Raw genomic sequence first — 15,904 nt, 5'->3', positions numbered from 1 at the left:
GAAGGCACATCTTCAGAGCCCTACCTACAGCAGACTAAGGGGAGATTTACTTTGCTGCTCTTCCTTGGTAATGTTTGTGGCTCTTGAGATGCCATCTGGGGGCTACAAATCATAGGAGCAGGGTGGGCACCTGGTCTTAATTTAGGAGAACCACTGGCTTTGGGTGTCCCATGCAGAACCCAGCTGAAGTGCTCCAGGCTGCTCTACAGAGACTCTTTCTGTGTCCTGTCAGATTGGTGCCTTCCCCAGTGAAAGTCCACCTCAAGAGAGCACCTAAAGTCCTTATTCAGGACAGGATCTTAGACTGAGACCAAAGGGTGATATGCTGAGAGCATATGTCTGTCCTTGCTTGAAGCCAAACTCCCCAAGGAGTACTGCTCTTGTTGTAGGTCCTCTTCAGTGCTCCCCAGGTGTGAAGACAGTGGTAACATCAGAGGACAGAGAGCAATTCTTATGGTAGCTCCACTACAATGAACTGGTATGTCACCCTCCCACACAGCATCTCCTACAGTCTCTTCCAGAAGATGATCTTGTCACGTTAGCTTCCACAGTCAGATTTCTTCAGATGAGCAAGTTCCTTTTCCACCAGCTTAAATCTGAATATGGCAAATATGACTGCACTGCTTAAAGTCTTCCCCAAGAATGCCTTTGCTAGCACGCAATTGCCTTCAATTTACACCTTCAATAGCTCCTGCTCCCCTCCTTTCATTCTCCTCAATCCACAAGAAGGAAGACCAGAAAGAGGCATCCAAGTATTTGTATCAGTACTAGAGAGCAACCGGCTATCCTGGCATCACAAGGACAATGCACACTGCCCATCCACCCCAATAGTTAAGTATAGCAAGACAAAAAATATTTTAAACTTGCACTCTTGAAAAAGACACTTAAAACTCAGATTCTTGAAATATTTAAAACCGGACTAAATGAAATGCTAATCAATATACTGTAAGACACAGCCCCATGCTGGCTTCTGGAAAAAGCTACTGTCCTGTCCAAGTCTCTCCTGGCTGATGCTAAGTCCAATGTGATAGGGATAGCTCACCCCTGCTGCCAACCAGGTGTCCAGGTCCAGCACTCCCCATGCTCCAGACACTTAAAAGAATGCAAGGAGATCAAGGACTCCATTCTGTTCAATATATTCCTCCTGGATCTGAGCCGGCCCTGGAAGAGGCATTGCCATGGAGTAAATAGCTGGGCAAGTGGCACTGGCTGAAAATGAACTGGCTCTGCACAAAATAGACTCTGGTGTCTCAGCCATGTCTCACCCTGTCATACCTTTCTACAGGACTAATCCAGAATGTGAATTCATTATACAGATATAATTAAGAGTTGACTGTATAGTGCACCTACAGTATTAGCTGTAGCAATCAATGAAAGTGTTAACTACTAGAGAGCTCAATTTCCCCACTTTGTAAGTGATGCACTATCACACCTTGCAGAGTGACCTGCCCCTTCTACCTTCCCAAGAATATCCATGTTTTCCAAGGTGAACATGGAACAATTTCTTTACACTTTTAATTTACAGTTCATTCAGCTTGGGATAGCTAATGGGACCAATTTGCTCCAGGTTTCTATTTTGAACTTTGCTACTATTTTATGCTCTATCAATTTACAGTAACAAGTAGCAGACTTGTTACTGTAACAGCCAGAAGCTAATCCTCACTAGCTGGTCCCGCAGAAGCACATAGGAAGACTTCTTTTCCTGAAGGCATGTAAAGATGGAACAGATGAAAAAGAGAACATAATTCTGGGACTAAGAGACAGGGAAAATTAAGTTTTTTGCCCAAGATCAAAGTCTGTGGCAGAGGTAGAAGGTGAACTAAAGCATCCTGAGCTTCTGTTACAATCACTCTGCTTTTGCACTTCTCTGTGTAAAGCTGTTTAGTGGGATAGTTCTGGGACATCGCCCCCCCCATGTGCACTCCGAAAATCCCTTGAAAAATTAACACATGATCCAGATGAGGACATTTGAACAGTCACCCATAAGCCATGGCTATGAGCAGTATCACTCCCAAGGTGGGCCACCTTTTAGCATCATGTACCAAGGAAGGACCCCTGTGAGAGATGGGAGTGAGGCTCTGGTTTCTGCACGGTCTCTGAGACGGCTCAGAGATTTCTCTGCAAGGGTTGTGAAGGTACAGAAACAGATGCAGAGAACAGGAAGACATTTTTGACTCTCAAGATTCCTATTCTCTCCTTCCCTTCTTTTCACACTCTTGCTTCCTTTCTTCCTCTTTTCTCCCATCCAGGCACCCCAGCCAGCCATCAGCTAGTATCACAGCCAGGCTCAAGCATGCAGATACAAAGACTACGTTATTTTTTTTCCTTTGGGCAATTAGGCTACGGTGCAGAGCTAGAACCTGATACCCACCTCCACTGTCAGATTTGCACCTCGACTCAATTCCAGCAAAAAGAGCAGCAGCACACTGTCACCTTGTGCTACAAATGGAAGGGAAAATCTCTTTGTCCTTATACACACTTCAGAGCAGCTACTTTTCCTCTGCCCACAGCATGGGCCACATCCTGATAAGCACAAAGAGCAAGATGCAGCTGCCTCTGGAGCTGCTCGAGCAAGACACACACAGGAAAGCACTTCAGCACTACAACACATTGGTACTAAGACCTCATGCAGACACACAGGCATCACACAACTCCTCTGGTGTCCCCAGACACACAGTGGGGTAAACTGTACTTCCTCTAAACCACAAGATCAACCTGACATGGAGAGGGTACAGACATCAAACACAGGAGGGAGTTATGCACTATAGCTGGGGGCTTGATCTACAGCTGCAACCATGAGGTCACTGCTCTGGTACTTACAGGTGGGCTCCCCGCCTGGGTAGCCCAGATGGTTTCTGATGGCCTCCCATAAATCATAGTCTTCAAAATTGAAGGCAAATTCATCAAAGTCTTCATAGCCGACTGAGTTGCGAATACAGGTGCTTATCACTACCTCCGGGCTGCTGCCCCCTTCTGATTCCTTTGCTGGCTTCTCTCTCTCTTGAAGGGTTGTCATGTTGTCCTTGTGAAGGTCAGGGGTCAGGTGTCATGAATGACACGCCTTCAGATGAGGAGCCAGGATAGCCAGGCTGAGGTGTGGAAAGCAAGCTGTCCCCCTGTGGGGACTTCACCAGAGCCCTGGGGCCAGCCCCGGTGCCTCGCTCCCCTGCTCACGGGGCATGAAGGTGCCGGCTGCAGCAGCTCTGAGGACTGACGAGGTTCCAGGAAGACTGGCTCCACCCAGGGATGCTTCCGTGGGGGGCTGCCCACCAGCTCCTCCAGAGCAGGGTCCACGCTTTTCTGTGGGGTCTTTCGCCAGATGCCCAGGGATGCAGCACCCGTGGCCCGGGCACAGGCAGGCTGCATGAGCAGCACAGCTTTTCTCCCTCACTCGCCTCTGGTGTCTCCCTCCCTCTCCAGCCTGCAGAGCAACCTATTGAATTCTCCATGTCCTCAGGCCCGGAGCGTGCATTTCCATGACGTCTCTTGTCTCTGTCCTCGTGCCACGCACAGGGGCAGTCCCCCTCTGAGGCGCTCCAGAGGAGGCAGCTGCCCCTGCCAGGAGAGCAGAGGAGAGGGGAGGCTCCTCACCTCAGGTTTTCTGCAATAGCAGAGCTGGCAGCGTGTCACACAGAGGGCTGATCGCTGGGAAAGTGTGTCAGGAGAGGAGAGAGCTGGGTCTCAGGGAAATACTGGGAACCCTGAACTGGAGAAGACGGGGGGTGGGTGGTGGAGCAGGCACCCATGGGGTAGGTGGGAATAGTGATGCAGAAAACATGAGGATCATTGCTGTGGACAATGCAAAGCTGACAGATGAGACACTGCTGGAAAAGAAGGATCTGGGGAACAAGAAGGTGAGGACCAGGTGCTGTGGCAGGCTGAAGACCATGCCTGAGGCTGCTAGGGGAGAAAGAGAAGCACGGGACAAAGGGACACACGCACTGGTAACGCAGGTAGTGCTGTAAAGCCTCACTTTTCATGCCGTCCAAGTCAGCGGACGCCAGCATCTGGGCCTCGGCCTCGTCGGTGGGGACGCGCTGGTAGGCCGCGCTCTCCAGGGTGGTCATGCTGCCGATGCACATCCGCTCCTTCAAGTCATAGGTAACCCGCTGTCCGCTCGCCACCTGGCCCCAGGCCTTGCGCTTCTCCCACCCACGTGACAGACGCTCTCGAGGCCCGGGGGGGCTGTAGGAACCAAAGAGACTGACAGTAGTAAGCAGGGTGAATGACAATGGGCAGTGGCCCTCAGGGGTTGGGGTCCCATGGCCCAGCCCTGACCAGCAGTCCCTGAGAAGGAGCAGGGCCAGGAGTTGTCTCCTGCAAAACCTGAAGGCTGCTCCTTCTGCTCCTCCTCTTCCCTACCACAGAGTGGGATCAGCTTGTGCCCAGTGTCAGGGACCTACACCCGAGTCGACGGCCTCACGGTCCCCTCCTGGGGCTTCCCAGCTTGCAGCTCAGCATGACAGCACAAGTTAGCTGGGAGGAAGGGAACTCCAGGTGCACCTGAAGTACTCCAGGTGTACAAGGTGTGCAGCCCAGTGCCTCTAACCCTGCACTCTGGGGATCCCATGGACCCAGGGAGGTTGCAGAAGTCCCATGGAATCATCATCCCATCAGAGAGCAGCCCTCTTGCTCACCGATGCTCTCCCTCTGGGGCCCATGTCCCTTCTGACTCAGCAGGCAAGTTCAGGCTAAGCACAGCCACTGCCCCTGGGGACAGGTAGACTCTGTGCAGTGACCTTGAGCTGGGGAGAGCAGCAGGCAGCTTGGCACTGCTCACCTACCTGTGGAGAGAGGCAGGGCCCTTGTCCTGCAGCAGGTCAGCAAAGCGAGGCATGGGGGACAGGATGCCACACTCCTCCTCCACGTGGAACTGCACGGGAGCCGCCGGAGTGCTGCTGGACTCCTCCTCATCGCTGCCAACAGTGAACTGCAGAGACAACAGTCCTGACAGCAAGAGCTGGGCAGAAAGCCTTCACCCCAATCCTTGGCACACAGATCCTCCCCAAAATGGGCCACAATGACTTTCCCCACATGCCCCATACCCTAGGACTGGTCATATTGAGCCCTCCACTATACAAATAAAACCTAAGAACTGAAACATTGATCTTCCCCCATGGGTCTTACAGCACCAAAATGCTCATGCACACCCACCCCTGCACCCACACCAAGCAATGACTTACCTATTACTGTCCTACATCTCTACTAGGCAAGGACAAAAACCCTCTTCCCACAATGCTGCACAGCTACAACTTCTTATCCCTGATCAGCATATGTGCTGGCACCCTCGTACAACCTCCCTCCAGACTCCAAGCCCCATTCAGATAGGCATGTCTTGGCCTTGCCTTTGGTTTGCTTGAGGACTCCAGCTTAGGGGATGTGACCTTCCCACGAGCTTCAGCCTCAGATTCTGCAGAGATTTCTTTCTTCTGGACCTCCTCTGCCTCAGATTCTCCTTCTTCCTCTTCTTCTTCTTCCTCTTCTTCCTCCTCTTCTCCCTCCTCGTCCTCTTCCTGGATGGTGGGGGTCACCTCTGAGGGAGGTATTGAGGTTTTCTTCTTTTTCCTCCTTCTTTTTTTCCTTCTGCTGGCACGGGGTGGCCTCTTTTGGAACTTGAGGGCAGAAGGGAGGTGAGTGGAAAGGGGATGATGGATGTGGTGCGAGGTTTGGCGGTGGACTGAGAGAGAAAAAGAGAGTCAGGGGCAGGAAGAGGCTGGGAGGAACCTGCCAGGCGCCCCTCCAGGAAACAGCATGGTCTGAAGATCAAGGGCCAGGAAGGGCAAGGAGAGCCACCAGCCCACAGGGACATAGCAAAGCTCTTTCAGTGATGCAGCAGGCTGTGTCCAGCCTGGGATAGGTGGGGACACAGCCCCTGTGCAATGCCAAACTACCCCAACACAACTCCACTGCCCTGGGGAAGGCAGCACTCTCCCTGTTTTGCCAAAAGCCATTTGCATGGCTGTGCAGAGCTGCAGTGACCTGCCACAGGCAACATTCCTTCCTAAACATGGGGAAATGTTTCTTGCATCCTCAAACAAGCATAATTTGGGCCTTTTACAAACTTTTTTGGGACTTTTTAGTTAGTAGTTAGGCCATGGCTTAGTGATGGACTTGGTGTTAGGTTTACAGTTGGACTTGATGATCTTAAAGGTCTTTTCCATCCTAATTGATAATTATTTCTTTTCTGCATAATGTTTCTTTGAGTTGAATAGACGTAGCTTATTTATCCCCCCAGGCTTTGAAAGAAAGTTCCTCCTACACAGCCACAGGAACAACAGTGCAGAAGTAACCTAAGTCCAAATCCCAGTTACTTTGAGGGCATGTGTTGTACCAGTCTCTGAAATTCAGGTTCAGTTAGGAGGCTGTCTTTTAAAAACCAGGGTAAAGAAACAGGGCAGAAGGACTTTTCTTTAAACTAATCTAGAATGAGAAATTCATACAGACTTGACCTGGGTGTCATGGGAATTACAGAAGGAGAAGAAATTAAGGGCATTTCTGAGCCTTCAATCCTAAACAAAGGCAACACACCAGGCAGGGAACTGACTAAGCTCAGCATCTCACTGTGAGAGAAAGAGAAACCATTGCTGCCAGGGCTAGCTGCAGGCATAAAGCCTCCCACAGACAGTCTGCAGGATGCACAGGTCCTGGGGCTGCACCCGGAGAGGCTGAAATCAGGGGGCACTAGCCACTTGGCAAGGGGGTGTTGCTCAGCAGCTCTTCCTGAGCAATTGTTTCCAGATGGTTTAGATTTGGTTCCTTCCCAGCTTTCCTGTGACATGGCAGCAAAATCTGTTTATAGTGAAAACTACCTTCAAAGGACATTTTCAATGTAGGCTGTAACCTTCTCCCTGGGAGAGCCAGGCAGGTTCATTGTTCTGCTGTCATGTTTCCTTTCCTTTGGTTTCTCAAGTCTTTTCTTCCTTGTTTCCCCCCTTGGGAACAGCAGGGATATTTCACACATCCCCTTGGTTCAGAAGAAGCAGCTTGTGGCAAGATTAGAGGAGATTTAGAATGGTCAGACATCTGCACATTGGAAAGAGTTTGGGCACTTTATAAACACTTTTCTCTCAAAAGTGTTTTTTTCTTTGACTTAACTGGTGTACCCTATTTCATTCACAAGATGTGGAAGACAGACCCTCCTGTCCTGCAGCTGTACTTCCATAGCATGCCACAGGTAGGTCAGGCATGAATTTCTAATATAAGAAGCAAGGAAGACCCCCAACTATACACATGCTGCTTCTTCAACAGCACAAAGCTGTTGATGAGGACACAGCCCATCTTTCCATTCTGGCTTGTTCACTTCAGTCCAAGACAGAAACATTTATGTTTTAGTTCAGAAAGAAACTGAAGCCTTGGGCTGCAGGGAAGGGCAGTGATGGTGTGTGATCTGGCACAGAAGAGGGGAGCACTGCTCTTCTCTTCACCCCTGCACGCAGCCCTCCTCAGGTCAACTGATCACATCTCCACAGATGTGGTCTGGAAGTGAGAAAAACACACCTCTTCCAAACACAAAAGGATTCATACCTCCCTCTTCTTCCTCCTTGGCCTCCTGTGCATCCAGTCCCTGCCCTCCCTCCATGCTCCCCTCCTTGCACTGCCTGCCTGTATGGAAAGTTTCTGCCAAACTAGTGTCCCAGATGTTTGATTACATTTCTTGGTGAACTTGATACAAGAGATATGAGAAAGTAATTTAGATAGGGAGCCCAGAAGGAAGAGCCTAGATATAGGAATTCCTGGCTTTGACTAGAACAGGAAACATTTCTAAACCCAGAGAACATTCACCTCTATGGGGTGGTATGTTATCTTTAAAAGTCTAATGACCTAACTAGATCTTCCAGCTGTATGAATACAAACTGCATAAAACTTTTGATAACCAGGGTTGATGTAGCCCTAGACAACAGAAACACATCAGAAGTTCAAAGGAAAACAAGCTTGATTCTTACAAAAGGAAAATGATTCTCCTATTAATAAGGGAAAAAACCCCAACCCCAAACAGTACAAATCTCTAGTCAAATTTTCAAAAAGCTTCTGCCATGCATGCTCAAGCAGATCATCCATGTCCTCCAAGCCAACCAGCACACCTGTGCACACAGGCAGAGCTTCTGAGCAGGTAGGTCCTGCGGGCACAGGACAGGAATTCAACCCACAGCAAAGCTATCAGCACCTTGCAGCCATGTGAGCCCAGATGGGAAGTGTTATTTGAATGGAGCCTCTGTAGAGAAATGACACAGGCAAAAAAACAGCAGCTGAGGTGCACTACAGTAACAGGCTTTTACCAGCAAGCTTTTATTACAGCCATTGGAAATGAGTGGCCAAGCAGAAAACAGCCTGGTGATGTACTTGGGACATAATGTTCCCAAGGTTGTATCTCATCAAAGCCAAGCTGGAAAAGAAGCAGTAATGTGTCTGTGGAGAGCCACAGACTGGGAAAATCTCCCAACCATTGCTACGTGTCTGCCACACAAACAGGCTGGTGGATAGGGGCCTCTTCCTGCCCTTCACTGCTGTTACTACAAAGTAACATAACCCACCTACACCAGGCAATAGCTTATGGTCATTCTTGTTGGTACATTCTCATTTAACACCTGAAGTGACTTTGGGCAGATCAGCTGCCTTCATCGTGAAAGAGCAGATAGAGGAATAGATATACTGCTCAAATGAATTCAGGTGAGATAACTACAGCACTTTAAATTCACACTCCATTTTTATTTTGCAGTTCCTTGCTTTGATCAGATAAGCCCGATGGATTCTTGAGTGCTATTTAGAGATACACAGGCATGTCTGACTGGAGCCATCTGCTTTCAGATTGGGGAGGGCAGCCTGGCTTCTGGTCATGTTTGGATGTTTCTTTGCAGCCACATGGAAGAAAAGATATATTAAACTGGAAATTTCAACTTGGTGAAGTAACTGCAGAGGTCTCAGAGGCTGGTCTAGGAGGTGAACGAACACCCTGGGCTGAGCTACAGCTGCTGGGTGGGCTGTGCAGTAGCTATGCCCATGGAGACAGAGAAAACAGGAACAGACTGGAAACAGGCCGTGGGCACTGGTGCTAAACTGTGTGTACATAGCACCTTGGGAACGCTCTGGAGGAAGGAAGTGAAGAGCAGGCTAATACAATCTGCCATCCTGTCACAAGGCTGCAGGGCAGGTGGGATTGAGTGAGGGCTGGTGGTGAGGGTGGAAGGGGGTACAGTGTTTCAAAACCTACATACATTCAAAATCTCTCTCACTGTAGCTGCGACTTTGCTTCTCCAGATTGCTTGATGCTGACTTGCTTATCAGGTCCCCAAATCTCTCGATTGACAAAGTCTTATCCAAGTCCTCATCGTCCTCGGCACCAGGAGAGGCTTTCTCTGCGTCATCTCTGCCCTGCACAGAAACCGCCAGGTAAGAATCAAACACGGCAGACCCCTAAAGCCCTCTAGATCCTCCTGCCCTTCCAACAGTGCTGGCTTGCTAAGGAGCACCAGGCTCCATACAACAGGCCTGGGGGCATAATTTCTCACATAGAGGCACAGCTCTGCACAAAACCAAGTGCCAGAACAGACCATCAAGCTCCAAGGCACACTCTGCAGGGATACCTTAGTGATCCTTCACACCTCTCGAGTGGCAGGTATCAAAGGAATATGCCAGCGCCTGTTTATCCCATTTAGAGGAAACGCGTAGCTTTTGTTTGGCTGGAATTTCTCTCTCCTCAGATTTAACTGCTGCTCTCTGGTCTTCCCTTTGCCCAGTCTGCCATCTCTCTCATTCTTAGACCTCCTCTGTATTTCCCCTTGGGAGACATCCTTGCCCTTGTGTCAGTGACCACCCTGTGCCTTCCCACCTCCCCATCACACATCTAGAGACTCCCCGTTCCTCTTGGATACCTTCTTCAGGCTTTTCTGCCCATTTTCCTCCTGTTTCAGGCAATGGGAACTTCTCTGCCTTTTGCTGGTGGAAGTGCCCTGACATGAGTATCACCAGGTGCCCCCTGCCCTTCCTTTTTTTCTTTCTTTCTCCTGAGCAGCTGCAGCTGGTAAAATTTTCCATCAATATAGCCGAAATGCCAGCGCGGAGCTGTTGTGGACTCCCGTGTTTCCATGGAAACAGGAGGAGGCCCAACTGTGACAAATCTGCTAGGCAGAAAGAGGGAGTAAGGCAGCATTAGCTGAGAGATCCCTCTCCTCACATCCCTGTTCTCAGCTATGGCCTAGGAGCAGCTTTGTGTCTGTGGGTGAGCCTGCTTCTCCTCTCACCTTAGCACAGGTGTCCCAAGCCCAAATGGGGACAGTCTGTTTTCAAGCCAATCAGCTCCTCCTGTCACTTGCATACCCTACCCAACAGCGTGTGAAGGCATAGGGACCTCACAGAGCAATCTCTGGCCTTTTCTGAGCCACAGTTTGCTGTCTGTGTGGAGAGGATACAGGCTCATGGGCAGCCTCGGGGCATGCTTCATGCAGACCTGTCCCTGGTAAACGCAGGCTGTGTCCCACTGCAGCATGGTGCCAGGACACCAGTCCTGCTCTGAGCCTGCAGGAGCACAGGCTCCGGGGAAGAGACAGCCCCACTGCTGCTGCTCCTGCTGCTGGATTCCCACCTCACCTGCTGCAAGTCGATGAAGACATCTCCTACGGGAGGGGACTCTCCAGCTGCCATTTTGTTTCAGGACCTAAGGGCCTGGGCAAAATATCAACCCTTCTCTTTCACCGGCAGGCACCCAGCAAACCTGGAGAGTGGCATAACCTGTGGAGAGAGGGCAGGACAAGGGAATGTCGTGGGAGATTGCTGGCCACTGCCCTCAAACCCCTGGCTCCTGATCCAGAGGTCACCTCAGCGGCCCTTTGAGAACCTCCCTGGCATCACTAGGACAGGCCTCTCCCCAGCAGTGTGTAGGGGCAAGTGGCCCAGCCCACACTGCTTTGGCCACCAGCTCCAGCTGATCAGGGATAGATGGGATCCTGTCCTTCTCTGAAAGGTCAGAGGGGCCAATAGAGACAGCAGCAATATATAGCTCCTCCACGGGCTGTGCAAGAGAAAGAAAAGCTTCCTGCTCAGCCACTGGTGCAAAGCTGGGGTGTGACTGACCACCAGGGAAAGAAACAGTCGAAGAGATCAGGTGCTGGGAGTACATGCCAGGGGCAAGCAGCAGAGTGGTACTGTGGCACCTAGCTTTAACTGGACAGATCCCAAAAAAAGCCAAAAGGAACCACAGAGAGAGCTGTGCAGACCACAGAGATAGGACAAGGACAAACAGTTCATCATTCAAACACCACACACAAAACAATACATGTTACAGGCAAAGAGACCAACCTTCAGGCTGCAGATCTTTCTCAGATCTGTCAGCAGTGGCAGGGCTGAAGGATACACAAGCCCCTGAGGACAGCACAAAGGAATAATCTGCTCAATATCCAACTACGGGTGAGGAAGGCAAAGAGCTGCTACACTTGACAAGGGATACAGACTAACATAGAAACACCTCCGGTCAAGCCATCTACAGCAGTAGCACAGCCTAAGTAGCATGGGCTGCACAGGAAGAACTGGAGATGGTACAGAGACTGGCACTGGGAAGACACTGATCCCAAGAAACTCATCTGGAACAGAGAAGATGTAAGCATATACACAGTGATTTGAGCACAGGGAGAAGCAAAGTGTCCTCAGCTCACAGCACAAGAAAAGGGACATTCGTTAAAACTACAAGGGTAGAATACAAATGAATTCAGAATTGACAAAACATTTTTTTTCAGTGATGTCATCAAGGAGCAAAACACTGCAATGTCAGAGGATAGCTTGGCCATCTCTCTGGTAACGAGTTGTATTTATGACAAAAAAAATTAAGAGAAGTTAAACCCATCTTTCAGAACAAGCTATTCTCCAGCTATGAAAGCTTTGGAGTAAGTATTGCAGTCTGTGTCCTGGCTATCTGCTGAAGGGTTTCTTACTGTCTCATCTGAAGTACCTAGCACGGGACACTGTTCAAGGCAGGTGACTAAAACACTAAAGATTGTCTAAGGATGAAACCAGTAAGGCCACTTCATCATCCCTTCTACCTTTATAGATCTCCAGAAGGTCCACAGCCTGCCTACTCTGCCTACATGAAGATTTATTTTTTTTCAAACCCAAAATCCCAGGGCCATCTAAGGCAAGATTTTGAAGAGCTAATGTGACCACTGATGAAGAATGTTCCTTTGCTCTACCTTCCCAATTATCAGGAACAAGTCAAAACATAATGAACGAAACCCCTGAAACACACTTCATTGGACTCATCACTAATTTCATCCTCAGTATGACACCAACAGCTCAAGAGAAATAGGCTGCCAAGAAAGACATCTAAACAGCAAATGCAGTATCCAGGCCATCCCTTTTGTAGGATTCATCATAGAGAAAAGGTTAATACATGTCTTTTTTTAACTTTCTTTTTTTTTTTTTTTTGTTGGTTTTTTTTGCATAAATTCAAGAAAAGGGTATAATTCCATGAAAACAAATAGCAATACTTTTGAAACTGAAGGCAGGGAACATTTTATTCCAGTGGGAAAAGCTGGCAGGGGAACCTCACTTTGCAGGGCCATAGCATCACCACTGTTAAAGAAAGGATTGAACATTTTTAAGGAACAGAACATGCACAGCTACAGAGTAACTGCAAAAACATGTTGCAAGGACTATAACTTAGGGGGTAAAAAGATAATGGAGCTTTGGACAGCAGCTCCTATAGAGGCAGAATCCCTAAGACTTAGCAAAATGGTAAAGGTAATTTAACAAAATAAATGCTAATGCTCAGCTTCACCTCTGTGCCACTAACATGCCTTGTGGGGCCTTTGAAGTAAACTAAAACTATTAGCAGGGTTGTGAAGCAATGTGCTTTGTTTCAGGTCAACCTCAAGCATGTCTGAAGCAAGGAGGAGGCTCCAGGGGCATTTTGTGCTCTGGAAGGGAAGAAACCCACATCCTGGAGAACTACTGGGTGCAAAATATATTCTATTAACATCAGCTTTCTAAGATGTTATACTGAGTTTAAAACTAAAGCCCGACTGCCTAAACAAAGTTAAAAGGGAGGGAAAATCCAGCACTGAGTCTTTCTTTACTCATCATAGCAGCACATTCAGAATTATGCTGAAGCCATCACTCTAATGAGGCTGAACAGCTAAAAGCCAGACAGCTGTAGTAGCAGTAAGAGGGCCCTGGGGACTTGCTTTGAAATTTCAGAGGGACTGGGCCTTCCATCAATGCCCCACTCACCACCCTGTGAAAGCAGGATGTGATGTGTGGGCATCTCAAGCTGGCAGGCCTTGGGGCCCAACTGTTAGAAGGTTCTGATGCTGTAGGGTCGAGAGAAGGGGTGAAGGTGAGAGGTGTGTTCTCCTATTCTAAACCTACCAGCTCTCCTGCTCCTGAAGAATGGAAAGCTCACAGCCTGCAAGCACTGCTGCTCCCCTTCGGCACATTCACGGCTGTCCACGGCCACTAGAGGCCACCTGCCCCTTACTTTGTGCCACCTCTGGAGGAAGGTGGGATGGAAACCTACGGGATCCTGCCTGGTGTTTCTACCACCCTCAACAAATGGAGTTCAGAGAAGAGCAAAATTTTGCCAGTGGGCCAGAGGATTGATTTATAAGGAAAGGTTAGGAGCTAATTTTATCTAGCACAATATGGGATGACTAAGATGGGGATGGAACAAACCAGCAGTCTGGAAAGATCTCAAGGGTGCAAAACACAACTAAAGATTATTTTTTTGTCAGGCAGCCCTTCATAAAGAGACTTTAGAATAGGTTAAAATTTAAAATGGAAACGTAAAAGGAGTATCAAGCAGAATTCTGCTAATAAGAATCATGCTGAAGTGCCCAGCCTGCTGGCATCACTGCCTGGGTTGCCGTAAGAACATAAGATAAAATGGGAAACTAAAAAAACAAACACCACTAAAGAAAAGCAAATTACTGATACCTTCATCCTACTGTATCTCCTGGTTATGGGGAGTACGTGATTCAGCATTCCCACTAGAAGTAATTTTCAGTAATAGAAGCGTCATGCCAGCAGGCCAGATTCAAAGGGAGGCCAGAAAAATCCACAGCCTGCCAAACTGTGTGCACTCACACATCCCCGCTCTCTCCACAAGCACATCAGTAAACAGAACTGGCTCACAAAAATCACCATACATTGTACTGACCATCTAGGCTTAACGGATTCTGAAGGAAAGTGAGCAGGCATGTCCCTGCAATGCTGGCAGCTACAGCATTTCCCACATGTTGCTCACAGGGACTCCAGCGGGGCTCCCCCTCATCCCCAAAGGCTGCTTCACAGTGCCAGTGCTTCCCTGTTTTGCTGAGAAAAATGCAATTTGGCACATCTTTGAGGGCCCAGGCAAGCAGTTCACACTGTCCCTTTGCAACAAAGATGAGTCAGTGATGCTACAGGCAGGCTGCCCCAGCTCCGTGGGCAAGCGGCAGCATGGAGACAGCCTTCAGGTCCCACATCCATCTCCGCAGCTCTTCCTTAATTTCTTGGCCATTGGCTGAGAATAATTTAGCCGTGGAGTGTCTAGACTAGGAGTGGATGTTAAGATAAGGATAAAGCCACAGGGGCAAAGCTGGTTTGAGGACAGGGGAGGAGAAGGGACTCTGGCTGATAGACACAGATGGGAAGAGCTCACAAAGGAGAAGGATTAGAGGCCTTGGAAGATTTTCCTGGGAAGAAATACTGATGTGCGCGTCCATGGAGAAAAGGAGCAGGAGGGGTACTGCTGCATACATCAAAGCATTTGGATGCTACTGTGACACTCACAGCCTCAAAGCCAAACGAAACAGGAGTGGGCTGCGCTGCCCCTACCTCTCCTCTGTCATGGCCGAGGAACAAGACACACGTACCAGAATGAAAAGGCAGCACAGAAGACAGTAAACACACAAAGTTTTGTGGCATGAAGGTTTTAACCTGTGGATCTCTCTCACATGGCTATGTTTAAATTTGTATTATTACACAAACACTTTAGAAGGCTTAAATATTTCAATGAATCCTATACTCCACTGAACTACCCTGGATGAACCATCACAGCCATTCACTCCTGAAGCACAGTCTGTTCCGTGACTCTCCCTCACAACAGGCCCTTAGGGTACCACACGGGACGGAGCCTGCATGATCCACAGACACATAAACGAACACACGGAACAAAATTCACTCCAGAACGAAGTGCCGACAGCAGACAGTAACAATGAGCCACCCCTCCACTGGATGTACGGACGGCTCTGACAGACACACGTACAGTCGGGGAAGGAAAGGGACACAGACAGCCACGGGGGTCACTGCACCACGTCCGTTCCGTGCCTTGCAAGCCCGTACGGCGCGGAGCGCGGGACTGCTCCAAGCCGCGCCGCAACCAGCCCCAAGCACCGCGCTGCGTGCTGTGCCGTGCCCCTGCCATGCACCGCCCCGCACCGTGCCATGCCATGCACCATGCCCCGCACCGGCAGCCACCCGCACCGCGCCACGCACCGTGCAGCACCGGAGCGCTCCGCAGACGGGCCGGGGCAGGGCAGCCAGGCGGAGCTGCTGCAGCCTGGGCAGCAGCGCAGGGACAACCCACCCCCCGCCCTCCGGCCCGTACCTCGCACCGCCGGAGCAGGAGAGCCGCCCGCCGCCGCGCCGCGCCGCGCCCCGGCCCCGCCGCCGCGCTCCGCCCGACACGTGCCGTGCCGTGCCGTGCCGTGCCGCGCCGGCGGCGGGCGGCGCTGCTCCCCGGCCTCCCGCCGGCCCGGCCCGCTCCGCGCCGACCGCCGCCGCTGCCGGGCCTCCGCCGCTTACCGGGGGGGCTGCGGGGCGGCGGCGCGGGGCGGCGGCGGGGCGGGGGCCGGGGGGCGAGGGCCCCGCCGAGCGGGAGGGGGACGCTGGGGCGGGCTCCATGGCAACCGGATGTGAGCGGCGGCCGCCTCGCTGGTGC

The 15,904-nt window shown here is 50.3% G+C and overlaps 1 protein-coding gene across 4 annotated transcripts in view; it reads right to left on the bottom strand.

The window, feature by feature from the left end:
* The window catches only part of SLC4A3 (solute carrier family 4 member 3), a 33,220-nt gene extending 17,558 nt beyond the window's left edge, over positions 1-15,662 (bottom strand). The window contains exons 1-6 of one of the 4 annotated variants that reach the window (XM_021526270.2): positions 15,572-15,662; positions 10,585-10,725; positions 9,213-9,369; positions 5,346-5,677; positions 4,785-4,930; positions 3,974-4,185 (exon numbers count right to left, since the gene is read on the bottom strand). In XM_021526270.2, coding sequence (XP_021381945.1) covers positions 3,974-4,185; positions 4,785-4,930; positions 5,346-5,677; positions 9,213-9,369; positions 10,585-10,638 — 901 coding nt within the window. In that variant the 5' untranslated portion in view covers positions 10,639-10,725; positions 15,572-15,662. The other 3 variants (XM_021526271.1, XM_021526272.2, XM_021526275.1) reach the window with 3 other exon arrangements.
* Positions 15,663-15,904: the final 242 nt, after the last annotated feature.

The sequence above is a fragment of the Lonchura striata genome, chromosome 8 (genome assembly GCF_046129695.1).
Source record: "Lonchura striata isolate bLonStr1 chromosome 8, bLonStr1.mat, whole genome shotgun sequence".
NCBI lineage: Eukaryota > Metazoa > Chordata > Aves > Passeriformes > Estrildidae > Lonchura > Lonchura striata.
Note: the sequence above shows the minus strand (reverse complement) of the source record. Positions and strands in the feature narration are given on the sequence as shown.